Raw genomic sequence first — 27007 nt, 5'->3', positions numbered from 1 at the left:
TTGCACGAAACCCAAGAGTGCAAATGTATGAAGGATTTGAAGTCCAGCAGGAATGAGTGCAGGACAGATTGTGAGGCCAGGCAGAGACAGCCCCAGCCCCCAGGGATCATAAGGAAGGAATAAAGACTCTGACAACATTATATGGAATTAAAATTAGGCCACAACTTTATTAAACTTCTGAATGTAGGAAGACCTTGGCTTAGGCCTTGGGGGGGTGTCCCTCCCAGCCCCCCAGCCGGGGGGAACTGGGGCTCACCAGGGTAAATGGGATATGGGGGTGCTCTGCAAGACGTAAGTGTAGCAGGCAGCCAAATATCCTATATCCCTGAACGCAGGGTGGTTCACTGATGACCTTTCAGTGACACCCATATATATAACCCCTTTAAGAGGGGGGCCCTGGAATAGCCGCTGCAGGGGGGTGAGGCACCATGCCCCCCCCCCCATATAGGGAAGAAAAGACTAAAGGATTCTACTCAAGGCCGTAACCACAAAAGTTGCGACGAATTGCTATGGGGAAGACAAAACCTGCCAATGCAGGAAAATTTCTTCCCGGTCCTTCAGCAGCAGCGCCCGCTAAACAGGAAGAAAAAGTTAACCTGCAAACAAGAAACATTAAACAAAGGGAGGGTGAATCTTCAGAGCCAACTGCCTGGCTGTCGTTGGCTCCTGCTCGCCCCACGTCCCAGCAAGATACTTGAATACTGAGGCTGGGTGTGAACCTCCAAAACTTAACACTGAGAGGCAAGCCAGCCCCTGTTTGCCAGTAAGCTCCCTGGGAACTGTAGCACCACGCACGATCCCGCAAAGGGCACCCACAATGTAAAGTGTGAGTGCTCATTGCCTTGACTGCTGTTCTAGAGTGTTACTCTTCTTCATCATTGTTTGAAGTGGTGTGTGTAACCAACTAAGCAAGTAGCTTGCATTTTATTCTTCTCTTGAAAGCACTGGAGGTATATATTTAGTAGTCATCTCAGTAAGAGCATTTTGCAAACTTATTTTCAGGTGTTTCCATATGTTGTGTGCATGCATTCTAAGAGCAAGGGAGAAATATACAAAAAATTAAAAAAATCTGCAGGGTAACTGCATGAATATTTTGAGAAGTCTGTACACAGCCTGTTTTACACTGGAATTCTGCACAATTATGTTCCTAAGGAGGAAGAGACAACAGATGTTGACGAAAGATTGAACATTCTTAAAAGAGGCTGTTTAAATAAATAATTTTTTTTAATGAGCTACAGTTGCTCTCAGCAAGAGATATTTTGGCAAGCCAGTTAGACAGCAATCTATTTCTCAGATACATTGCCCATTTCAGTAAGATTAATGTCAAATAAAGTATTTTTTCTCACATCTTATCAGTAGAACAATTATACAGCTCCAATAATCCCCAAGTCAGTCTTTCAGAAAATAGCTGAATATTTCCTCCAGCAATTCATAAAGCAGATTAAATTAATATGATATCAGGTCAGAAATGCTACAAGTGGATGTATTTTTGACTGTTACAAATTAATTGTTTTACTCAGCACAAAAAGGGAGAAGCAATCAGTAAAGGAGTACAGTTGTCAAGGTCTTTGTTGAATAAACGGCATTACAGTAGAGTTACATGCTATATCCAGCAAAACACCTCAGGCTCTGCAAGGGGCGGAGAAGCCATTGGTTATTTGAAAGCCTTGAACTGTTTTAGGATTAAGGTTGGGATTCCATACCCTCTTAGCCAAGGATCCCTGTTATATGTATTCTGCCATATGCAAGGCAACGTGCTCATGGATGATCCATTCATAAATCTGCATGCAGTAGGTTTGATAGTCCTCCCTCCTCGTTTAGGAAGCAAACTGGGCTTACATGGGGAGTCATAACATCAGTCAAAACATTGGACATAATTTGAAAAGGATCATTGGCTGGCGAGTTTGTGAATTTGCTGTGAAACTAATAACAACATCCAAAACACCTTACATTGCAACCCACATTTAGTGAGCTAGAAAAAAGTTGCCAATACTGGTACAGTAGAATATACACAGCATTCAGGGCTGGCAGTAAAGCATTCACATGACCACATTACAATCGTTTGATCTGTTCTGGGTATGTGAGCTGGCCCAAAGGCCAAAGAGACATGAGAATATAACGTGGAAGTATTATGGCCGACACAGGTCAAACAAGAGAGAGATGATGACACATTGGTCAATAAGGGCCAATGTGAAAATTTGGTGTGTGTGTATTGTGTGCATATTGACATATTAGAGCATGTTCAGGAATAAAATATAAATACATTTAAAAGGCAGGTGGTACGACCCTTTTGAGACTGAGATTGGTAGATTTCAGAAGGCAAGTGGAGAATTGCAGAACAAAACAAAAAAAGAATGCTTCTATGAAAAAGCGGTATCCCTGATGTTTTAATTTTCAAGATGCAAGGCTTTTCTTTTGTTCTAAACATGAGAGAGAATTTAAAAATCTGATCCCTAGTCTGCATTTTATGTCAGGGTTGGAGAACTTGTAACCCATGGGCCAATCTCGGCCCACCAAGGAGTTCGGTTTAATTCACAAGCCCATTTTACCCAAACACGCCATTTGCCCATCACCTGATATCAGCTGGTGCCATCAGCTGATGGACAGCGGGCAGGGTCTAAATCTGCATTAGCTATGGCCAGCAAGTAACAAGATCACAGAGCCTTGGCAGCAGGGTTGGGTATCTGCTCATCAGCCAATGAGGGGGCATTGAAGCACTTTTTTACGCTTCTCCTTTAACTGAATGGAGAGGTGGTGGCAACCCTAGCTGGGGGGGGGGACCCCCCATAATTTAAACACTGAAGTGAGCACATGAGTGGCAGCAGCAGGGGTGTGGGGGACTCTGCTGCCCACCTGCTCCAAGGAGAAGTGGAGCTGCTTCAAAGAGCAGTTTTGCCCTTTGTAAAAGTGTTCCTTGGATTGCACAAGCACTCTTGGAAGCACCCCCTTAAAATGTTCTCCTTTTAACATTGGAGTGACTAGGTAGGCAGTGGCAGGGAGGACTCTTCCGCTCCCCATGCACCCCACTGCACCCCAACTGCCTGCTTGTTTGCAGGGAAGATGCTTCCAAAAGCACTTTTACAAGGCTAGTCCACGTCTCTCTTATTTGAGCCTCTTGAGGCTCCAACTTGAACATGGCTCTTTTAAAGCTTTAGTAAGTTGCCCCATACTTCTGTTTTAAACCTCTGGGATCTGGAGTTCAAAGGGGCAGGGAGGCGGCTTGCAAAGTCAAGTGATGGGTTGTGACAGATGAGTGGGTCCTCACAGCTGATCTTGATAAGGATTTTGCCCGTGGAGCTAAAAGGTTTACCTGCCCCTGTTTTATGTGGGACAATCCATGGTTCTCTCCTCCCTCATTTTATCCTTTCAGCAATATTGTGGGAGCTTCACGGTGAGTGAAACTGTAAAGGAAATCTGGGCCTCCCCCAAATTATAGGGCCTTTCTGCACTTATCATTTATAGTAGAATAATTGCTGGGGATGGGGTGTTTTTAGTATGTTGCCGCATGACGTCGACATCACTGTCAGGTTTGTGCTTTCTTTCAGTGATGAGTGACATCTCTGTCCAGAGTACCTCCATCATATTCTATGAAACTTTTTGTGTTGTTTAGCATGATAGACTCACTAATATCTACCTAGGGATTCATGATGGACTGCTGCTGCTGCTGCTGCTTCTGTAGCTTTCTGCAATATATACCAAACTAAATGGCTGTTTCAAGCACAAGCAGAGACCATTTGGGGAGCGGGGTTTGGAATGCAAATGAACCCTTTCTCCTGCAAATGATTTTTTCCTCCTTGTTAACTAAAAATATTTTATTTTTCAAGCATTCCCGACTTTGCTTTCCTTTGCTTTCCTCACCCTCCACACCATCACAAGTAGACTTCAGTCTGTTGATCTGCTTCTGTCAGGTGAGCAAACCCTTCATCTGCTAGCTGTCTTACTCTCGGGGTCAGAATTTTACATGTGAAATTGTAAAACTTCTGGGGGTGGGGTGGGGGGTGTCTTCTTTTTTAAATATTGCAACTGAGAATTTGATAAAAGTGAATTTTTACTGCAAAGAATTTCAAAGATCTTGTTGAATTAGGATTCTGAACATTAATTAGAAGCACATTTTGCATTGCAAATGAGCTCAGTTTTGGCTAAAGTGGATCTGAAATTCCAGCTGTTTTGACCTCTCCTCATTTCATGCACAAAGCACATGATGTAGGTAACTGACTGACTTCTGTTGCATGTCCAGGGAGCAACATGCTTTGTAAGCTTCTTCACATCCCTTGTGGTAGTTCCTTTGTGCTTGGCCAGCAGTGACCAAATCTGGTCCTTGCTTCAATTCTGCCTGCTCTTACTGTGCAGGACTGGTAATGTTGTGCACTGCTTTTGGCCTGGGCATTGCTACACCTGTTGAAGTGCAGCTTCCCTGAGACCATTTCTGATACTAGTTGTATTAAATGTGTGTAACGGAGAAGGTAGGAGTAGCAAACTTTCAGCATCAGGGTGGCAATTCCTTCTGGGAGGCCACATGCGGGGGGGGGGGGCAGAGCAACAAATGTGATGGCTACTTTTGTACAGTAGGATAGTTTCTACACACAGTCTCACACCCCTCCACCCTCCATCCAGGCAAGCCTTAGCAGAGTTCAAGGACACCTTCCATCCATTCAGAATTACTCAAGGAAGGTGCAAGGTGGGACTGGCAAGGGGGGGGGTGGCCAGGGAGGGGCTACAGCCCGGGGAGAGTCCCAAGGACCAGAGAGAGGGCCGGAAGGGTTCTGTTGGGCCACTGGGTCTTTGATTCCCTATACCTACTGTGGTGCCTTCAGTTTGTGCAGCCTTCACAATTTAATTGCATCCAGGGCAGGGGTTAGAATTCTACCCCATCCCACCTCCTTTCTTAGTTAGCTAGCACAGGCTCCCCCCCCCCCATTTAATGCCTTTCTTTACTACCTCACCTTTACCACTGTGTTTGTGCCCCAGGGAACTGATAGACATTTGAAGACTCTCAGTTGTGTCATTAGCAATAAAGCAGATATCCAGTCAGACAACAAACTGCTCTACAGTTAGGTGTGCCTCCCATCAGTTTACCATAGCTGAAATCCCACTGAGATTTCTGCACCCCAAGTAGTTGCTCGGTTTGCTTTTCTGTTTGGGCCAGCCCCGCTAAGTGCTTGCCCCTTTCTGAGTTAAGGAGACACTCAAAGGGGCAGCACAGAATTGAAACACAGAATCCAGAATACTGACTTATGAATGCAAAAAGAATGGTTGCACAAGGTGTTCACACATTCCTATGGGATGGTTGCCACTAATTACCAGTCTGTGAATCACCTGTTTCACAACCTCACCAAGTTGATGGATCTGTCTGTGGAATCAGAACAAATCTTTCCAATGATTCATTTTTTGCCACAGATAAGATGTAAAACCATGACAGTGGATTGATGGGGGTTTAGGTTTTCTGCTCCTTTTTTAAGCGAAGATGTAGAACAGGTTCTTCTGTTTTATAGCCTGAAGCCGAACTGTCAACATAAATGATGTGCGGACTTTAATATCTGAGAGCCACGCTGAAATAATTCCTTTTTAGCTTCTTCTTCTTTTAAAAGAACAGATTAAATGCCGCACAACACAGCTCATTACTGCCTAGCGTAAATTTATTGAAAAGGCAGTTTTTGCAAAAGTAGCTGGCATATTTTGTCTCGTTATTACCTGCTTTTGCTGAGCAGTGGATGACAGCTGGAGACAAGGAACATCTCCCCCCACCCTCTTAAATTGTTGTCAGTCTGTGAAGATTTCTGTTTGACCAAAAGCATCATTAAAACATCATTAGCATATTGGTGAGTGTTAGGACTGGCCCAAAATGGGAATTAAGAAATTTGTTACTGTTTCACTCATTTCAAAATATGCTATGTGAATGCACCTTTCCCTTGGATTGAGAGAAATTGACATGCATCTGTCATCCCAATGTTACATGATGGCAGTTTCGGATGCTGTTGCATTAAGAGTAATAAACCTTAGGTTTTTGTTTTTGTTTTCTGTTGAGAGCCTTGAGGGTAACCTGTCGTGGCCAGTGGGCAGGGCTGGAGTCCAAGTGAGCTCAGGCAGAGCCGCCAAAGGGACAGGACAGAGTTTTCTCTCTCCATCTTTCTGCTGCTCCTTTGTCTCACTCACCTTCCAGCTCCCCTTCATAGTCACCCACATGAAATTAGACCTCATGAAATTAAGCCTAGGGCTCACTGCTGTCCAGCTGTGCTGTAGCATTTTCTATACATAATTACAGTCATCCTTACAACTCTTTAGGGCAGGGCACTATTATTTCCACATCTCAGACGTGGATGGAGCTGAGGTTGAGACCTGGGAAGGTAGTACATCTAGGAGATGGAAATCTCAGACTTCTGCTACCCTGTGAAATAACTTCGGGAGCCAAAAAGGCTAAAGAGTAAACCCAACACAAATCCAGAGTAGAGTCCCTAAGACAGTTGGATGGTGCCTTGTACACCTCCTTCTGGCAACTCCTGCAGCCAAGCTGGTGCCACACACACCTTGTTCTGCTTTTCTTTGGATCACATCAGTGAGGCCGAGAGGGGGGTCTTGTTGTCTGGGCAGCCCAGGTTCTCCATGCCCACTGCCCAGGCTTGCATCCCAGAAAGGTCAATTCAGTGCTGCTAACAGAATGCCTGGAGGCACACTTCATTATCTCTTGAGACAGACAGAAGGCTGAGTTTATGGCAGGAGGAATGCTAGAGCTAGGGGCTTAGCTGCTATGCCTCACCTTCGCTGAGTGGTAGGGATGATGTGAGTTGAAAGCATTGCCTATCTCTCTAAATTTGCATTGAAAGGATGGGTGCCTTTCCCTCTTCTTGGAGATTTGCAATCATAGTCTTGTCCCTTAAAGCAGCAGGTGCCTGAGGAGGAGCAGGAGGACTCTGACAGTTTTGCTTACAATGTGTGCAACTTAATGAGGAAGCAAGCACTTCTAACACATGGAAACACCTCCTCATGGAATAACCACAGCCACCCAAGCATAGCTCTTTGAATGGGGCAATGACTTCCATTGCGAAGGGGCGCAGCTTGCAACTGGGTTTGAGTCCCGGAAACACTTGGTTGTGGTTGTTTTTTAAGAAAAGAAACAATGCCTGCCCTTCTTTACAAGTTTTCAGCACTCTCTCCTGTTGAAGGAATGTGGCTGGCTGGCAGGGCTGCAGCCACCACCACCCCCCCCGCTTTGAATAATGTTTTCTCCCCAAATATCCTCTCCACAGCACCAAATATCTCCAAAATAAACTTTCTCTCCCCAGCCCCATAAATCTAACATATATGTCAACAGTAATTTTCAGGTTTGCATTTCAAAGAAGCTCCCACTAAGACGATTTCAGGTATCTCTCAGGCCTACTTGCGTGTTGAGGTCCCCAATACACCCCAAAGGAAAATACAATTGACAATTTTTGTTTAATTTTTTTGGCCACAACTTTATTCAAATACAGCAAAATGAGTGGTTGCTTAGGCATTGGTAGCACTAACTGACCCCACACGGGGACAGCTCTGACATTCGCACCCCCCGCGAAGTCAGGAAGGGTAAGTCACCTGGGGAGAGAGACGGGACTGGGAACCATGCCTCACCTCTCCCCAGCATGCTCCCAGGGGCTTGCGTGGCCCTAGCCCCTTGCCAGGGGGTTTCGGACAAAAGCATGGGGGAGCCCCTGGGTTCCATTAACGGTAAAACCCTTGAAGCAGCAGCAGCAGCAATTTTGGAGGGGCAGGCACAGCCGAATCCATACCCCTCCAGCAACCTATTCCAGACCAATGCCTAACCGCAAACCTTACAAGTTGTGACGATTTGCTACGCGGTAGGCGAAAACCAAGTGGCACACACTAATCAGCCAAATGGCAAAATTCCTACTGGGCCCCTGCCCCAAAGCAGACGACCCCACGACAGGCAATAGCAAGGTCAAGCAAACAGCCTAACATTAGGGAAGGGAGGGCAGGTGATCCGAAGCACGCAGCGAAAGAGGACGTCCGTTGCTGCGTGCCTTGTATTTAACAAATAGGGCTGTCAATCACTAAATGGCAACATCTAAATTTCCCCAGTAACAGCCCACCCCTGCTTACGAGTTGGCCAAACCATCTGCCCAGAAACAGCAAGGTGTCTTAAAATCCCCAACCGCAACACGTGCTCTCCGTGATGGAGAACACGCTTTCTCAAAAGCAGCAGATGATGGCCAAGCTGACTCCAGACAGTATCGCCTCCAACTGCAAGCTGATGTCCTTTCATGAGAAAACATTCCTATACATGAAAACCTAATTTTTAAGGGAGAAAACATAGAGCACAAGTCATAAATGGCTGTCTCTGTGTTCACAGATGAGTGATGACTCCATGCACACTCTCCGTCACAGGGACGCGAATCCCCCTTTGCCAAGGCTCAAGAGGAGCAGCAGCATTCCTGCTGTTCATTGTCCCCACATCAGCTGCTCTGTGAGGCACCTCCCAGGTAGGGAGCTGAGTCTGTGAAATCCCACTGCCCAAAGCCACCCATGAAAATTGCAGTGGAGGCAGCCCCACTAGTTCTCCTCACTCAAAGCCACCTGCACTTTAAAGTGACACAGTTCGGGGATCAAATGAATTCACAGCCATTCCCCCCCCCCTCCTCTGACTGAAGTAATGTCAGGTGAACTTCCCAGCTTGATTCATAACTGACTCGAGCCATTTGTAAGGGTTAACACTCCATGAAATGATAATCAGATGGAGGGAGGTTGTGTCTCTTGTGATAATAGCTAAATGGAACCTCCATGTTCAGAAAAAGCGTATCTCTGGGTACCAGGTGCTGAGGACCAATAATAGGGAACAGTTATCTGACTGGCCATTGTTGGAAACTGAACAATGGTCCGGATGAAGTGAAGATCTGACCTCTAGGTACCAGGATGGTGAGAGGGCAGGGCATGGGGGGGGGGGCTGGGATCTCCTGGATCTTAGCCTGATCTAGTGTAAGTATTAAACAAGGTTTCTCCCCTCACATTGTCCTCATGATCATCATCACATGTGGGAGGAGAGCAGCGTCACTTCGTTGGACTCTCACTGTCCACTGTGGCCACATGCCGGAAGGCCTGTTTTACCCACACGGGTTCCCCAAATGCAGGTGCTGATGATAATCGGATGAACTAAGGCTCTGTTATCAAAACTAGCTCGGTTAGGCCTGGGGTAGTTTACAGTTATTTAATAGAATGAGGTCTCTACTTTCTTCACTTGGTAGGATCCAGATTATTGTAATGTAATCACTGTGTGTGGTGGGGGATTTTATAGAATTAGCTTTGTTATCCTTTTTTTACTTTTTTGGATTTCTCTGCCATTTTTTTAAAAAAATACTTTTCTATTTTAATGAGCAGTATCTTGTAATATGATCGTGGAGAAAATCAAATTAGGAAAGCTGAGTGGTGGAGAATCAAAAGAAGACAGAGACTAGGAAGGCAGCCAGAACATTTTGACATGAACCTGGCATTTCAATGGCACCTATTTACAGTATATTGCCAGCTCAGCTTCACAGCTTCCTGACAGTGGAAACTGTGTCCTTTTGTTCCGGCTCCTTTCTAACACGGAGCCTAGTACTTACGTGGCAGAGCTTTCTCTGGAAAGCAGCACTTCAGGTGCAGCAGGTGGGGCATCACGCGATGGAAGAATCCTCCATTTCTCTCCACCCGCAAATCCCTGCATGTAGAAAACCAACATGTCTCCTGCCTTACATCTTACATGCAGGACATTTTTATTTCTATTTTGCAGTAAGGCTTTTTCAACCATGAAAACCCCACCTGCAATCTGAAATGGCAGAGCCCAAACCTTAATTACCCATCTCAGTGAGAACCAAGTTTAGAGTCCCAAATCCATTTCAGTATAGTCTGATTTGCTGAGTAAAATTGCAACAGTTCAAAGTCTCTTAGCATCCAACTTCACCTTGAAATTTTGCTGTAGGTAATGTAGGCAGTGCTTCACTTCAGGGGATACTGGCATCTTGGGGGGGGGGGTAAAAAGTGTGCACTTACTGTAACAACTTTATGGTGAATACTGGCATCTATTTTTCCAGGAAAAAAAAGCACTGAATGACAAGTTAAGGATTCAAAGCACCATTCAAAGCAGCTTTATTAAATGGATCAAAATTTTATTTGCTTCTCTTGACATTCCTCAGATGTTTAGCCATTAAGGAACCTCTAAAATTGCTTCCAAAATTCACTCTAATTTAAACTTTTATTATTTTTAAAAAAACCATAATTCTTAATTTTAGTTAGGTAAAACTACTTAGGAGAGATAATTATATATAAAGGACCCCCCCCCCATTTTCTCTTTCCAGAAAACGAGTAAATGTCTTACCTCCATGTCTCGCAGTATATACAAACCATGTTAGCTGGTCAAGGAGCTTCTGCTGAGCCCACTCAGCTTCTCTGTTCTGTGTGCATGTTTGTTGTAGACCTCATTCATTCATTCATTCATTCATCATACATGCACACACACCTCTTGATTTCTCTGCACTTGACTCACCCTACACTTAGTGATTGGTGGCTGTGTGTGTGAATTGGCCTCTACTGAGAAATATTTGAGGTGCTATAAAAATGTTGTCTGCACAGCTCGCTTTGAAATAACCCATTCACACAAACATGCCAAAGGGGCCTGGGTCACCTGCACATGATGGCTTGCCTGTATAAATGGTCCAGAGACATAACTCCACAGCTGGAGCTCTCAGGATCACACAGGGCTTTTCAGTAGAGTCACTTCACCAGTTCAGCACCTGCTTACTAACTACAGAGCAATTAGGAGCGAGAAACCAGCTGGTCTGCTTGCATGCAACGCACAGGCCTCCTTCCACCCTGTGCCACCTGATTCTTCTTGATTATCATATTGTAATAAGTGTTTTCTTCTTTAGAATTGTTGAGGCAATATTGTGAAAGCAACCTTTTCAGTGATGTGCTTTCTTATTTGGTGCTTTTAAGAAAAAGGCTCCTTTGTGCTATGTAGGATTTTCTTTTCCAATTGACTTGAGGTCACTTGAAACGCCCCCACTCTTGTGGCTAGATGGAACCTGTGTATTAATGTGTTCTACTGAACCTGCAGGTATTATAGGAGAATGAGGAAAGCAAGCGACAAAACTCTTTCAGAAAAGCAGTTTGGGCCTTTTTACAGGCACTAAATGATTTAAAGTGATACAGGGTAGTGAGCTGTGTACTCTCGTTGTGCCTTTGTTTGCCTGCTTGTATACTTCTGTGTATCGCCATTGATTGGAGGTTCTGGTATTACAAATGACCTTTGAATGAAGTCTCTGTTAACTTAGCAAAAAATGTTAAGTTATTGTCTCTTTTAAAAGTAGAATACAGTGGTACCTCGGGTTACATATGCTTCAGGTTACATATGCTTTAGGTTACAGACCCCGCTAACCCAGAAATAGTACCTTGGGTTAAGAACTTTGCTTCAGGATGAGAACAGAAATCGTGCAGTGGCAGCACAGCGGCAGCAGGAGGCTCCATTAGATAAAGTGGTGCTTAAGGTTAAGAACAGACCTCCAGAACGAATTAAATTCCTAACCCAAGGTACCACTGTAACCACTTGGTTTAAAGTCCAGGCATTGGTCCCAGTACTGAGCTCTTAGCAGGAGGATTCCGCTAGCGATAAAGCTGAGCATTGAGGCTACTTATAATGTCCATTGGAAAATACCCTTGGAATAATATGGCCATATTCTCCCCTTCCTCTGCTCTCTGGTCTCCATCACTCTGGGAATTGCTTCTTCTTCTGCATCAAGTGTAGATGATATAGAGAGGCAGAGAAGGAGACAAGGCTGCTTCACAGTGAACTGTGGGATTCAGAAAACGTTTCAGTGAGCTATGGAGTGGAGTCAGGGCCAGAGGGAAAGATGGCGGGGCAGGGGAATGAAAAATGGGTTGAGGTGAAACAGACAAAGTGATGGAAGAAGCCCCCTGCAAGCCGTCAGTGAAATAAAGGAAGGAGGAAATAAGAGAGGGCAAAAGCTGAAATAGAAAGAGTCCAAGAATCAGAGTGAGAAATAGTGGGGTGCGAGGAGAGAGTGGTACAAGCTTGCAAAATGCTTCTGACAATGTTCCACAGCTCTGCTACAAGACCAGGTGAAGCAATCAAAACACAGCAATGGAGCAGCAGATCCACTGCCATATCTGAAGGTTTTTAGGTTTGTTTTTAAGAAATCCTTTAACTAATTGGATCTTGCTTTTGCTATCTCCCTGTTTTATTTTTGTATCAACCTGTTTTCTATTGAAAATGGAGCAAGCATAGCCTTGGACCAAATCACCATCCCCAAATCATAATCAACACCATGAGCATCATGACTGCTACATCTTCCAATCCTGTTTTCTTCAACCCAGTGTGGAGCCTCCAGAAGTTGTGCACTGCAACTCCCATCATCCCTGGCCCTGGTATCAAGGCTGATGAGACTTGTACTCCCAACCTTCTGGAGGACCCTCCTTTGGCTACTCCTGCCTCAAACTATTAGTCTCTGCCTTAAAGTTTTTGGTAGATCCGGGAGGCAGATTAATCAAACCGTGAATCTGAGGGTGACATAGAGGACATTTCAGTCCCAAAGCCTGATCCATTTCTGGGATATTTAAGAGAGCTGTTTTTTTAATATCAAAAGAAAAAGTTTTGAGTACCCATATGTCATAAAGTCAGACAGGATTATCTCCCCAAGCCAATTCCAAACACTATGATCAGACTAGATAGGCCAGCGTCTCCATCAGGGATTAAAGATGTCATAAGATCCAACTTGTTTTTTTAAAACGACACTTTTTTGAGTAAGAAGGATGTCAGTATGAGCAATTGCAGCGATCTCATATTGGTAACAAAATTTTACTCATAATATTCTCATAGCATTCCCTTCATAGGGAATACAGCTCTAAGAGCAATCTCTCCCAAATGGAACTTTTTAATGAGACATAAGGCTGACAGAAAAACCTGATTAAAAGAACTGTCTTAGCCAAGATTGCTTTCTGCCATTAATGAAGTTGCTTTAGATCATGACAATGATCTTGTTCACTTAGATTCCTGTCCATCTTGCTTAATTTAACTTAATTGGCAACCTTAGATCCCTCCATGGTGCTGTTTCCATGAATATGATGAATGAGCTCAAGAATGGAGAGTGTCAGGAAGCAAGCTGATTTTTAACCCTTCCCATCAAACTCATGTCTTCTGGGACACTCTGATCCTATTGGCAGGCACCAATACCTGAATAATAAGTGGGAGGGGATTAGATATATCTGCATTTTCTGTGTCTTCAGAGGTTGCTAACAAGAATGCCAATTCTGTTTGCCTAACTCTAGGAGAACAAAGGAAGTGTGCTAAGAGGTAGAAGAGGAACAACAAGATTTAGTGTGGCAAATAGAAGGGTGCTGCTATAGTAATTGCATAGGTGCAAAACAGAGAGTGTAGCAGGAGAACAATTCCTGCTACTCACAGCTGAGCCTAATAGATGGGCTTGCTGCCTTGGCCTTCAGTTCAGGATTATGGCTTTGCTAGAAGAGAAGTGTCTCCATGAGACATAATCATCTAGACAAGTTCTGGGTATTGCTGGACTTCCACTTAGCTATCTGTGACATTGATAGAAAGACACATTGAATTAGTAGCTTCTCTTCTTTAAGCCAAAAACTACAAATACTTATACAATTCACTTTTGTTTTACAAAGCACTTTATCATCTTCTTTTTTCTTTTGGAGAAGTGGGGGTTGAACTCCTACAAGTGGTGCATGTTGCTAAAATATATTTTTACCGGGTTGTTTCATGCTGAGAATCAGTGCAAGGTCGTAACTGTTATGTGTTGTGGCACAGGCCACAGCTAAAGGGAAAGGTTTATGGTTATCTTTTCACTGTGGCCTTCCTAAGAAGAACAGGAGCATTGAACCTGGCCATTCGCACATATTTCCCCTGTTCCTCCTGACTTCTTGTGACCCATTGTATTCCTGATTGAGTTGCTTCCTCCGCTGTAGGGGCTTGGCTTATGCAGGTCCTGCTTCGTAGCAAAGTATTAGAGCATTTTTGTTCTATGATCCTAAACCTTGTTGCTTATGGACCAATAAGTTCCAGCATTTCAAGTTTCAGGGCCAGAGAAATTTCAGGGTGGTCTGTGTGTGATTAACAGCACTGTGAAATGTCTTCTCCTGAATATACTCAAGGCTGAACTCTCCTCCCACCACCACCACCCAAAAAGCAATGCAGTTCAGGAGCATTTGTTACAATTATGTTTTTTATACTTCATAATAAGCAGTTAGTAACTCTGGTCCAAAAGCCATCCTTTTGGCTTTCCTAGTATAAACTGTTTTGTGCCTTTGGCACACATATATGCGAGGCAATGGAATTGTCCTAGGATTTGCCCAGTTTACAGAGCCAGGGAGTTGACTTGAGAAATGCGGTCTGAAACATAGATTGCCCTCTTTGTCTTTCCTAAATGACACCCCTGTGGGCCAGTCCTTAATCCTGCTATCAGTTTTCCAGTGGGACTGATATCCTTCTTCACTAGTTTAGTTTTGGATTAAAAATGTGTAAGTCTTCTTATACTGTGCTCCAGGAACCCAATCATTGAAATGAAAAACTATAAGCACAAGACAGATGCAGTTGTGGGGTTGGGGCTGTGCATATAGAAGCTTCTCCGCAGCCCAAATAAGCAAATGCAATGCAGACTAGTATAAAACAGCATTTTAACACACACTGAGCAGGCTACTCTCAGAATAGATGTCACATCTTTTTGAAATCTTCCCCTAACTCTTGCTATCCAGCTCTCATTACGTGCAACAAGATGCTTTCAAGAGCTAGTAACCTGGATATGTATGGGTGCATTAAAGTGCATACGTTTCAATCTACCTCAAACGACACATCTAACCACCACTTATTTCAGTGAGATTCAGAAGAACATCATGAACCATGCTCCCAGACGCACATATCTTTAGTCATTGCATGGTTAAAAGCATCCTTCCAGAAATATATCAGGGTGAAAATTATTTTTCTGAGTATCTTCTCCTCCTGTCGGTATTAACCCTTAGCATTCAAAATCTGCTAAAGTGCTGATAAAGATTCTTGTATTTTGTTTCTCAGCCATCCCTGACTGTATTCATTTCTCTCTCCTTAGTCCTTGTATAATCCATTGCTTTATCCCTTTCCCCCTTTATTTTCCATCCAATTTGAAATTTCTCTTTAGCTTTTGCCACCCACAGGGCATTCCGCTGCTTTGCCAGTACATATCCCAGAACATACTGTGGATGAGATGCTCAGTAGTCTGTCCAGAGGGTCAGTGAGGCTCTGAATCAGTCCCTAGAGGTGTGCAGGTTCAATGAGCTGCTGCTGTTGGCTGCAGATTGGAGCTCCCAGCTGCTGTTGCTGCTGCTGCTGCATTGACTTGAACATGATGCAGACCAGGAGGTTTTTGTGTCTGCATGTGGGGGGGGGGGGGAGATCACAAGAAACATCTTTGTAACACATTCCATTGCTTACTATGCAAGATTTCTATCATGGTATTTCCTCTTGGTTGTGGCTTTTAAAATATTAGCTGTTAAATATGGGGTGTCAGCCCGACGCTAGGTACAGGGAAGAGATGTTATTTTTAATACAGATTTCAACACTATTTTACACCTAACTCTCAATAAATTTCAGTATTCCCCACAAACCTTTTAATTCCTTCCATTCCATATTAAGCCAGCCATTCCCTTGAAACTGCTGGCAGAAATTATATTGTATTCTGGGGTAGCAGGTATCTTCAAGGTTTCCTCCTCAGTTTTTGCAGACCACTTAACTCTTCTCTCTTACCAGAAGAGACCTCAACAGTGGAAAGTTGTTGGAGAGACTGAAAATGAACTATTGAAATAAATAAAACTATTTAGAAAGCCCACAGGATCAAAGATCATTATCCAATTGCTTCCTTTCATGAGAATTTTGAATGAAGTTAGAAAAATCACCGCAACTGAAACCTTCCGCAGCACACTGCAGCTGTTGAATGTAATATTCAATTCACACATTGCCTTTTGACTATTTTTTTGGTGCCACTTTTGAGCAGAATACTGTTGTAGCAAGATTGGTGATGGGGTGGGTAGAAAGCAGGGTTTATCAGAAGGGGAGGGAGAAAAGGGATACAAAATCATGGAGGGAAGCTAAAGGGGAGGTATCAAAGGGGAAATAGTGTGGGGAAGTGTCCCATACAGGGAAGTAGTGAGACGGGGAATCACTCGGGGAGGTGGGAGAGAAAGAGAAAAGGAAAAAGGAGTGCACTAAGGAGACCAGTCATGGGGTGGTGAAAAAAACACACAGGCACTCTGCACATGTACAGAGGAGTTTCTTTTGCACCCAGAGAGCTTTGCCAGATGTGTTGGACAGAGGATTAGCAGAAGAGGAGGAAGGAGGATGTAGCATTGGAATAGGGGTTGGAAAGGAAAACCCAGATACCAAGGAGATGCAGAATAGATGGGGCTGTCTGCTTCAGAATTTGGTGGGTTTGTGGAAATGGGGCTTAGCAGTTGCAGTGTGTGGGGGGGAGATAAGATCCAGAAGACTCTGTGGGGGTGGTCTGTGTGCATGTGGGGAGGTCATGGGAAAGGAGGGAAGAGAAGGCATGGGGGAGAAGGGGATGCAATGCAAGGCTGCAAAATGGAAGAGATCCACATCACAATTGAGACTGGGAAGCTTCAAAGGAGGCCTAGCAATTGCATAGAGTGGGGAGAAGGTCTGGCATTATCACGAGGGAGGGGGAGGTTGTGATGTGTAAAGGGAGTGGGGAGTGGGCTTACCCAGGTTAGTCAAGAGTGGGAAGTGTTAACAGTGTGAGGTTTGAGTTGGGTGGGGCTACCCCAGGACAAAATGAAATAGAAGATACAGTTAAGCACCTTCAATATGATGAGCAGCATGGCTGAGTCATGCTGAAAGGGAAAGCCAGGATGATTCAAAATGTTTTAAGTAAGCATCTAAAGAAGAGCACCATAGATGCTTGCTGGGTATTTGAATGGACATAATTTCACAAAATGAGTGCAAAAATGCTTTTAGCTCTCTATAGTTAAAGTTCATATAAATGTGCTCCTAAAAATTGAAAAATGAATATGCAAAAAATGAATGTCATAAGCTTTTTATGCAAATCAGTTTGAGTCACTTCGTGAGAAAAACAACTAACAAATATTAATCAGCAGAAGCATGAAGGTCTGACAAATGCCTCAGTTGCTTCGTTGACAATGTCATTTCCCAGAAGGTGGAAGAACCAACAAGGGCATCATCTGTCTTGGACCTGGTCCTTGCCAATCGGGAGGAACGGATTGAGGAAGTGGAAGTGCTCTTGTTCTCCTGGGCTCCAGGATACAGAGGCAAGGGAAAACTGAGTGTAGTTGGACACACACTCTGGACTTTAAGAAGGCCAATTTGGTATTGTCCGCATTTGGGCATTCAGTATTTCTCCTTTTAGAAACTCCCATCCTTCTTGGACTCCCTGCTCATTGAGTATTTCTGACCACGGGATCACACCCCTAGCTCCTTCAGCTTTTTGAAATTGGCCTTCTCAACGGCCACATTTGCATGTGATGCTTAGTCAAAACATGAGCAAGCATGAAAGAGCAAGTGTACTGGTTCACAGTCAGAAAAGTGTGGCCACTTTGCTCCCCCCTTGCTGCGCAACCGGGATCTGAGCCATGACTTAGTGCTATGTGTGAACCCAGACTTTTAGTTTGTGTCTCCCACAAAAAAACGTGATTGGTAAGTGCAAAACGAACCTTGTTTACAACTCCTGGTTTGTTGGCTGTAAGACAAATCATGAACCTAAGTTTACACATAGCCCTAAGCCCAGTCATGACACAGTAGCATGGAAGTTGGGGGGGGGAGGGGAGCAAATTAGAAGCTGCAGTCCTACTTTGTGCCATAGTTTGGCTTAACGTTGTGAGTTAGCCAAGCCAATGCACGTCCACAGGAGAACAGTAGTTTACTTGCAGTACAGTATCTGATCATGATGCTGTATGTCAATAAGGCTCTGACTTTTGTGTCTGCATAGGAGTGTTAAAAATGGGGGTGAATGTTTGGCATGCAAATGGCCCTCACTTCAATCCCTTGTCTTCCCAGAGTAAAAGAAAGAATCAGGGCTGGAAACAGCCTGTGCCTGATGCCCTGGAAATCCACAGCCTGCCTCAGAAGGTAGCACTGAACTTGATGGGCCGGTGGCCTGGCTCATTCCAAGGCAGCTTCATGTGCTAAAGAGGGGACTGGTGGCTCTGTTCGGCTTGATGGGCCACAAGCTGAAAGGCTAAAGGTTAAACGTTGAGGGCAGTCCTTCACAGACCCTGCATGGCCACAGTGTGTGGCTACTTGCTCTGGCCTCTTGTGTAGAAAGAGGCTTGCCTCAGCTTAGAGGAAAGCAAAGAAGGTACAGGAACCAACCCCCTTAGAAGAACTCCATAGGTGTATTAAAGGATGTATTGTTATTGTTCTACGGTAGAATTAAATGGAAGGATGTGGAAAACTATGTTTTGACTGCTACACTGAGCAATGATAACAATGAAAGTCGCAGTGTGTGTGCGTGCGTGTGTGTGCGCGCATGCAAGAGGGAGAGAGAAAGTACAAGGTGTCATTCTAGAAAGTGAGTTATTGCTACAAGAAGGGAGAATTTTACAGCTTATAGACTTGAGTAAGAATGTGAATAGTAATAAGGTCTGTAAAATAAAAGACCTTGAGAAGATTCAGCCTCTGCTGTTATAATTCATGTTGGATGTCAGCTTTTCAACCATTTTCATTCTTTCTTGCAGAAAGGGGTCATACCTCTGAAGGATGTGTGTAAATTTGCTGGTCTGAATGAACAGCAATTGCCAATGCTGTTGTCCTATCTGAAAGCAAATTATATTACTAAGATTAGGTCACAAATTGTCTAATATTATACTTTACATTTTCTTCATTCAGTTATTTTTTACTCAGCCAGGAAGTGGAAAGCCTTGAACTACCCCCACGAATCTATCCAAGTTTTGCATTCTGTTGACAAGTAATATTCCATAAACTTTTTTCAGTCACCTAAAGACACTTGTTTGCAGATTTGCAAAGCTCCGTTCTTCTCTTCTTGCTGCCACATAGATTTGATGAGAGATTATATGTGTGAAGTAAAGAGAACTAGCAATTGGGGGGGGGGGGAGAGGGAACCAATGAGGAATAGAATACTGGATGAAACATTTCCTAGGCATTAAGTTTGATTAAGAGACTGTGAACAGTTTCCACTGTTAAATCAAGGAAAATAACATTTCTTCTTTTTAAATTCCATAGAGGTACTCACATTAGTTTATTCCAGTGAAAATATCAAAGAGCCCTGTGGCACAGCTCAAAGACTAGATTTGCTACCAAAACACTGAAATTTGTAATGAATTTGAAGTTTGTCCTCAGGCAAAACATCTGAGAGGAATTTGGAAAAAAGCTAGAAAGCTTCAGCATGACAGCGAAAAATGTCTCAGTACAAAGAGCTCCACATTTCCCTGAGTTGCTGCCAGGTTTTGCCAAAAGTGTAATTCAAGGCACATTTAAAGGTTCCATCTGAGGAATACCATTTCTAAGATTTCTGGGGGAAGTGGGGAGGGGAATGTTTGGCTGAGAGCAGTGACCTGTCTCAGAGAGGTTTCCCACACCGCATTTAAATACCAGCTCATTTATATATGGTTTTATATATGGTTTTGCCAGAAGCAAGAAATAGATTATTTTAAAATATCATTATATGGCACAAGAGTGAAGATCAAAGATAATGATGATGATGGTGGTGGTGGTGGTGGTGGTAATGATATAATTATATGTATCCATCTGACTGGGTTGCCCCAGAACGGCTGTGATAAAACAGAAACTTCTTGTAATGAATTTCTCTTTAGATGTGAGGAGCTATCCTACCCTCCACACCTGCTGGCAAATCAAGGATAGCAAACGACCCTCCCCCACCTCACATGTTCTTCTGGTTCAATGTGTGGACTCCATGGACGGGCTTGGCTGGCCATGACTTCAGGCCCAGATTTATTGCTCTGATTCCAACCAGTTGATGCTCCTCTGCATCTAGTCTCTGGTTCACCTTCACTGTGCAACCTTCTGGCCCAGATGAGTCCCCTTTCCATACAGACTAGCGCCCATGGTCACCATTTACCTCTGGCTTCCTAAAAAACTGTCCCTTCCCTTAACCAAGAAGTGTGCAGTCACTGTTGCAGATCTTTTCACAGTTGGGCCAATATTGTAGTCTGCTGCTTCCCCCACAATGTGATCCTGAAAGGGAAGCAGCAGCTACTGAGGGAGCCAAGAGTGAAAATGGGACATTGAGATCAGGGCAGTAAACCATCATGCTTGAAGTTCTTCAAGGGTCATGAGGTCTGCAGATTGCAAGGAAGCCAATCTGGAGGGTGTGATGGCAGCAGAGGATTCCTTTCCAGCATGGCTTCTGGGCAAAACCCACTGTTCAGATCTTGCAGAAGATTTTATTTGATTCATTATAAAATCTTTCTATGCTGCTTTTCATTCAAATGAATCCCAAAGCAGCTTACAAACAATAAATAACTAGAACATAATAGAACATCTACAAATGCATCCATTACAATCTACAAAACACTGTTAATAAGGCAACAACTAAAAAAATAAGCTAAACACCACAATTAAAGCAAAACGCACATTATATGATTATTAAATCAATACATTTATAATCTGTAAAACAAAATAAAAAAGCAGCAAAAAATAAACTAGGCACTGTTAAGTTCATACACACATGTGAGTCATACACGTGACTCACAATCATCAACTCGGCTCATTAAAATGCACAGATGATATATTCACACCCCCCCCAAAAGAAAACATTTTTAACCATGGTATCAGTCATAGTCAGTTTTGTAGTGTTGTGTGCTCAGAATCCAGAAGAGAGATATTATTACAATTAAGCCTGTTTTAACACAGAGAGACAGATGCCAGAGGTCTGTCTATAAGCACTTGCAATAGGAGCATATGCATGGCATCAGATTTACTAATACTTGCATCCCCGAGCCCTAGGCTCTTTCTGAAGCTGAGGGGAGGGAATGTTTTTATGTTCTAACATTTTCCCTGGGTAGCAGCAAATTGGCTGGCGTGCATTTGTCTTGAGCTGAACTGCACAGAGTCACGAGAGAGAGAGAGAGCGAGAGAGAGGGAGAGAGAGAAGACTGGCGGCTGCAGTGGGAGGGTGGGTAGAAAGAAATAATTTTTAAACTGCAGCTGTGTAGCTAAATTACATGTCTGAAAGTTAAGAGATGAAAGATATGAAGCTGATGCATATGGACACTATTAGGCAGGCTGAAAAAGAAACTTTGGATGCAAAAGTTCTGCTTCTGTCAGGAGCAGTGTTTTATTTCTACAATGCAACACAGGTTGTGTCCTAGGGCAGGATTAATGAAACAGGCTCAAAATAAGTCTTTTTGATAGCTACAACTATATCTGCAGCTTCATGGACCTCAGAGTTAGGAGCAATTAATGTGGAAGCAGCAACCCTGTGATGGCCCTTAAGTTACAAGAGCAATCGTCTTGCTGCCAAGGCCATGGCTGTATCCCATGCTACTTCAGTAACATCTGGATGCAGAGGGGAGGGCCGAGTCCCATAGAGCTGATGGGGGAACAGCATTGCCTCCCATGCCAGCATTGGCCCCAGCAGTCCCAGAATGGTGTGGGATGGAGTCATGCAAAATGGTAGCTATGGCCCTGCAGAAACTGTCCCACCAGTTCAGGGGTGTGTGTGAGGGACAGGGAGAAGTGCTGCCACTTTTCCTTTAAAGGTTACAAAGGATAAGGTTACCAGATTTTTTTCAATGAATACGAGGACACTTTAAACAAACAAACAAATGTTTGGGATGTTGATGCTGCAGCGATGATGGTGGCAGGGGGGTGGCCACTGCCTTGACCTCAACTGCCACGTTTCCCCTTCCTCTGAGGCTTCTACAGTGGTACCTCGGGTTACATACGCTTCAGGGTACATACGCTTCAGGTTACAGACTCCGCTAACCCAGAAATAGTACCTCGGGTTAAGAACTTTGCTTCAGGATGAGAACAGAAATCATGCTCTGGCAGTGCGGCGGCAGTGGGAGGACCCATTAGCTAAAGTGGTGCTTCAGGTTAAGAACAGTTTCAGGTTAAGAACGAACCTCTGGAACGAATTAAGTACTTAAGCAGAGGTACCACTGTATCTCCTTTCTCCATGAGCCTGGGCAGCCCCTGAGTTGTTGGTTCTTTTCTGGTGGTGGTGGGGAAGCTGTGCGCCGTGGGTCAGGCATGGAAGGCAGAGAAGGAGGGTCGAAAGCAGCGGTGGCTGCGAGGCTCGGGCAGCACAATGCCTCCCTCTCAGAGCAGCCCCAATCGCATTCCTACTTGCGTGCAAGGGGGGGGGGATCTCTTAGCTGGGAAGGGAGGCTTCACACTAGCACAGCCCCATCCCAACTCCTACTTGCATGCAAGCAGGAGGGAGCAGGGATCTTCATATCGGAGCAGCCCCAATCCCGTTCCTACTTGTGTGCAAGCAGGAGGGGGCAGGAATCCCTCACCTGGGAAGGGAGGCTTCCCATTGCCTAACTGAGAGATCCCTGCCCCCTCCTGCTTGCTCGCAAGCTCTGATAGGCAGTGTGAAGCCTCCCTTCACAGCTGAGAGATCCCTGCCCCGCTCCTGCTTGCACGAAAGTAGGAGTTGGGAGGCTGCTCCGATAGGCAGCATGAAGCCTCCCTTCACAGGAAGGTGGAGGCAGCCCAGAAGCTGCATCTTGGAGCCCCTGCACCACCATCATATGGGGACTTCTGAGCAGCTCTTGAAGCCAACCAGAGCCAACTGCTCCGGGCTGCTGAGACTGCCGCTGCTGCGTTTCCCAGGGACATTAGATGAAATCTGGGGATATTCCGGGGATGGAATTTGTCCGGGGACTTATTCGCAAATCCGGGGACTGTCCCCGAGAAACGGGGACGTCTGGTAACCCTAACAAAGGAGCAAGTTATGGAGACCCTTACTGTCTTCCGTATTCCCCCCTCCCACACACTTGGGTTTTCCACTTGGGGCATAGCATATGTGTGCTTTTCCCCCACCCCACACCTTCTTCCAGGGCAAACTCCATTCAGAAGTGGGGATTACTGCTGGCTGAGCCTGGCAGAGGGAAAATAACCCTTTAAAATAGAGCTTGCCTTACACCATCCTTTTTGCCAGTGAAACTTCTTGATCATGCGACTGAGCTGAAAGGATTTTGGGGCAGGGCTAAGTCTGCCCCTGTTCTATCCTGCCCCTTTTGGAGGGCTTACTCTGGCCTTGGCCCAGACAGCTTATTTCCACTTTTCTCCATCTGAGCCAGGATGAAAGACTTCGGATGGAGAGCTGCCTATTTCAAACTCTGCTAATTCCAGCAAACCGTGGGTTTGGATTGCTCTCTATGTCTCTTTCTACTTACCCTGTATCATCCTGATAATGGAGACTACCGTGGCAGCTATTATCTGTAGGCACTGTGCTGACCAACTGTGAGAGAGGAGAATTACCTCTGTGCCTGCTAACAGATCAGTGCTGAACCCTGGGGTGAAGGAGAGGGCATCCCAGTTTGGTCCAGAAGCTCAAGGAGAACAAAACTACTAAGAACTGAACAACGCAGACACTTCATGTTATGTTTCAAAGTGCATGGGGAATTAGAAGCTGTGGTTGGCAATCCTAGATACCAATAACACACATGAAAATGCAGTGATCATCTGACTAGTTTAAAATAGAAAAAGCAGCTTGTTCATTTATTAAGCTAGACTACAGAAAACACTTGTAAAATGCCAGTAGTTGTGTGATTGCTTTGCATGTGGTTATCTAGGACTGAGTTACTGTGAGGCACCTTCATACTTCATTTAGGACCTTACTGATTTTTTTCTTATGGATGCATGACTGGGTTTCCGAGGGGTGGGGGGTGGGGAGTATTTCAATTGCCTTGCAAGCAGAGGGTTTTTATTATGGCCCTAAAATCTTTCCAGACAAAGAGAGCACCAAGTTCCTGGCTATGGAGTGATCTGCTAACCTAGAAACAAGAGAGGCAGGAAGCCAGGGCAGACTTGTAGCATTTCAGCTTTTGGACAAAACATGGATTTTCCCATAACCCAGACAGAAGCCATCTAACCTCATCCAGGAAATCTCTCACCTGGGTGTAATAATGCTTCCAATGAAGCATAATTCAGTGGATCTGGAAAGTCATAGTTTGTGATGCCATCTGGTCAAGCACTAATGAACCTGCTGGGAATGTTGGTCTAATACATCATTATCACTATGGAGGGCAAGCGATTCACAAACTTTTTGGATGAAAGAAATTCTGCCAGTTTCCAGTCTTTCCTGTGGTGCACAGAAATCACTTTCTTTTTTTCCTTTCAACTACAGTGAAAACAAACTTAAAGCCCTTGTCCTACACTGAAGAATGCAGAGTTCACCACTGGCTTTTGACCATCATAACTTGCTCAAGAAGCACGGCTTCTAAAAGTGAACTCAGGTAGTGGTGGCAGCTACAACCGAAACTGCAGAGAAGCAGCAGCATGCTCATGGTGGAGCTCTGAGGTCCGCAGAAATGCAAAAACAAATAAAATAAAATGTTGCATTTTATAAATAAATAAAAAAAGTCAATTGAGGACTTGGCCTGCTCAGGAGGCCTGCAAGGGTGAGGCTACTCTTCAGCCTGAGGGCCACATTCCATTCTGGGTGACTTTCCAAGGGCCACATGGCAGCACTGGAGGGGGCCAATGGCAAAAGTGGGTGGAGCAAGGAATGGAAATGGCATGCTAGTTTCTGCTCACGCTCACACACCCCTCTCCATCCTGCATCCAGACAAGCAGGAGGCATGACATCGGAGCAAGACATCTGCATGCCAAGCAGGGCTAGTGAGGGGGCGTGGCCTGTGGAGAGGAGGTGTGGCCTAGGGAGACTTCTGAGGGACAAATAAAGAGGTTTAGAAGTCCTTGCCCCTCCCACTTTTGTCACAGGAATGCAGAGCAGAGGTGGGGAAGCCTGTTTCAGCCCAATGACCACATTCCCTCATGGGCAACTTTCCATGGTCTGGGCACCAGTGGTGAGCCGAGCCCAGGGCAAAACGTGGGTGGATGAACAGATGTGTCCACTTGTATATGGTTTGGGTTGCCTGGTAAGAGACCGATTTGTTTTCAAACAGAATTTTAAGTTTTTATTTTGTGTTTCTGATAATCAAGAGTAGAATTGGCAGGTGACGACTATTCCTACACCTCCTAACCTTCCTACAGGTCATTCAGTGTGGATTTTGTCTTGTCTACCAGATCCATCTAACAGTAAAAAAAAGGTGGGGGGAGAGCGGGCTTATGGTGACCTTTAGTGAAATGGTCATCGCAATAAATCCCACTGCTTGCATTACAGGAGTATTGATGTTTATGTCTCTGGTACACCATCTGCTTTCCTGGAACCCAACGTATTAATAGTCTCTCATCTTGCTTTTACAGCGCAAACATAGTTTTGTTTTTTGTTTTTTTTTAAATGATATTTATTAAGGTTTCAAAGAAAAGAATTACATGAATTAAAAAAAGGAAAAGAAAGAAAGACAAAAGTAAAAATAAAAGAAAAAATACAAAGTACAGAAGAAAAATAAAAAACACTTAAAAAATACATCAATCTTTCCATACCTTACATTCATTTCCTTGTTTCCCTGACCTCCTCACACCTCCCTTTTTTGTATTCCAATTCAGTTAGTTAATTCAGCAATTTCTTTCCCTCTTTGTTTTTATCTTAATCCTTTAACATAATATATTATAACTTTGGATTCTCACCTGTTAACAGTCCATTTTTACATACACCTTTATAACATTGCTGCTTAAACCACTTAACTTCATTCTGACATCATTCTAACATTCATTAATTTTGCAATATTTCTGTAAATAGTCTTTAAATTTCTTCCAATCTTCTTCCACCGACTCTTCTCCCTGGTCTCGGATTCTGCCAGTCATTTCTGCCAATTCCATGTAGTCCATCACCTTCATCTGCCATTCTTCCAGAGTGGGTAGATCTTGTGTCTTCCAATACTTTGCAATAAGTATTCTTGCTGCTGTTGTGGCATACATAAAGAAAGTTCTGTCCTTCTTTGGCACCATTTGGCCAACCATGCCCAGGAGAAAGGCCTCTGGTTTCTTCAGAAAGGTATATTTAAATACCTTTCATTTCATTAAATACCTTTTCATTTCATTATAAATCATCTCCCAGAAAGCCTTAATCCTTGGGCACGTCCACCAAAGGTGAAAGAATGTACCTACAGCGCAAACATAGTTTTGTTGCAGCAGACATTTGTAGACGTGTGGACATAATGAAAGAGGCATATGGGTCAAGGTTTGGCTGGAAAAACTGGCCATATTTCGGATAGGGAGCCTAGATGCCATTTATCATTTATCTGAAGTGCCATGGTTGCATCCATCTCCAGAGCTCCATCCATTCCGCATCTGGTAATGACTTTGTCTTCTGTTGACATAGTCGGGGGGATCATGCAGTTACTGCATAAAGCTGTTGCGCAGGTTCTCCTCCTTGTGTAAGTACTTCACTTCAGCCAGGGCTATTTTCCTGTGGTGCAAAGCCACAATTCTGGGGAGGGCTCTCACCATTCCAGTGACACATCTTGCTGTTGATACTGGCAGATATGTCTGCGCTTAATATGAATGGCAGAAACTGCCACAAACAAACACCATTACTATTGCTGCAAGTACACCAAATGTTTTATGTGATCCAAGTGTCTCTTGCATAGCTGCCCAAATCAATGGCCTGTTTCACATCTGAAACCCTGAAGAGCCACAGCACTAGGCTAGGAGAACCAAAGGACTAGTTTAAAGCAGTACAGAGATGTTCCTGATATGCTGCAGAAGTGCATTCCATTTATCTGTCATTATTAAACTATCCTTGGGCCATGCGGATAAACAAATCCCTACCACAAGTAGTTATGTCAGTTCTATTTTTAATCCCAAAATACATCTTCTAATTGAAGGAGACATCCTGATAAAAATCCTCTAGCTAAAATAAGTGGTTTGGTTTGTATTTTGAGG

At 44.2% G+C, this 27007-nt stretch overlaps 1 protein-coding gene across 11 annotated transcripts in view; it reads left to right on the top strand.

The window, feature by feature from the left end:
• Nucleotides 1–27007, top strand: part of PCDH17 (protocadherin 17) — a 145704-nt gene that overhangs the window by 99213 nt on the left and 19484 nt on the right. For 4 of the 11 annotated variants that reach the window (XM_081002941.1, XM_081002942.1, XM_081002938.1 and 1 more), the window contains exon 4: nucleotides 3825–3908. The exons of 6 other annotated variants lie outside the window; for them this stretch is intronic. In XM_081002941.1, the coding sequence (XP_080859067.1) occupies nucleotides 3825–3908 (84 nt within the window). Of the gene's footprint in view, nucleotides 1–3824; nucleotides 3909–27007 lie in introns of those variants that run through there. One more of the 11 variants, XM_081002947.1, reaches the window with a different exon arrangement.

Source organism: Podarcis pityusensis, assembly GCF_964106645.2.
Source record: "Podarcis pityusensis genome assembly, chromosome: 4".
NCBI lineage: Eukaryota > Metazoa > Chordata > Lepidosauria > Squamata > Lacertidae > Podarcis > Podarcis pityusensis.
Note: the sequence above shows the minus strand (reverse complement) of the source record. Positions and strands in the feature narration are given on the sequence as shown.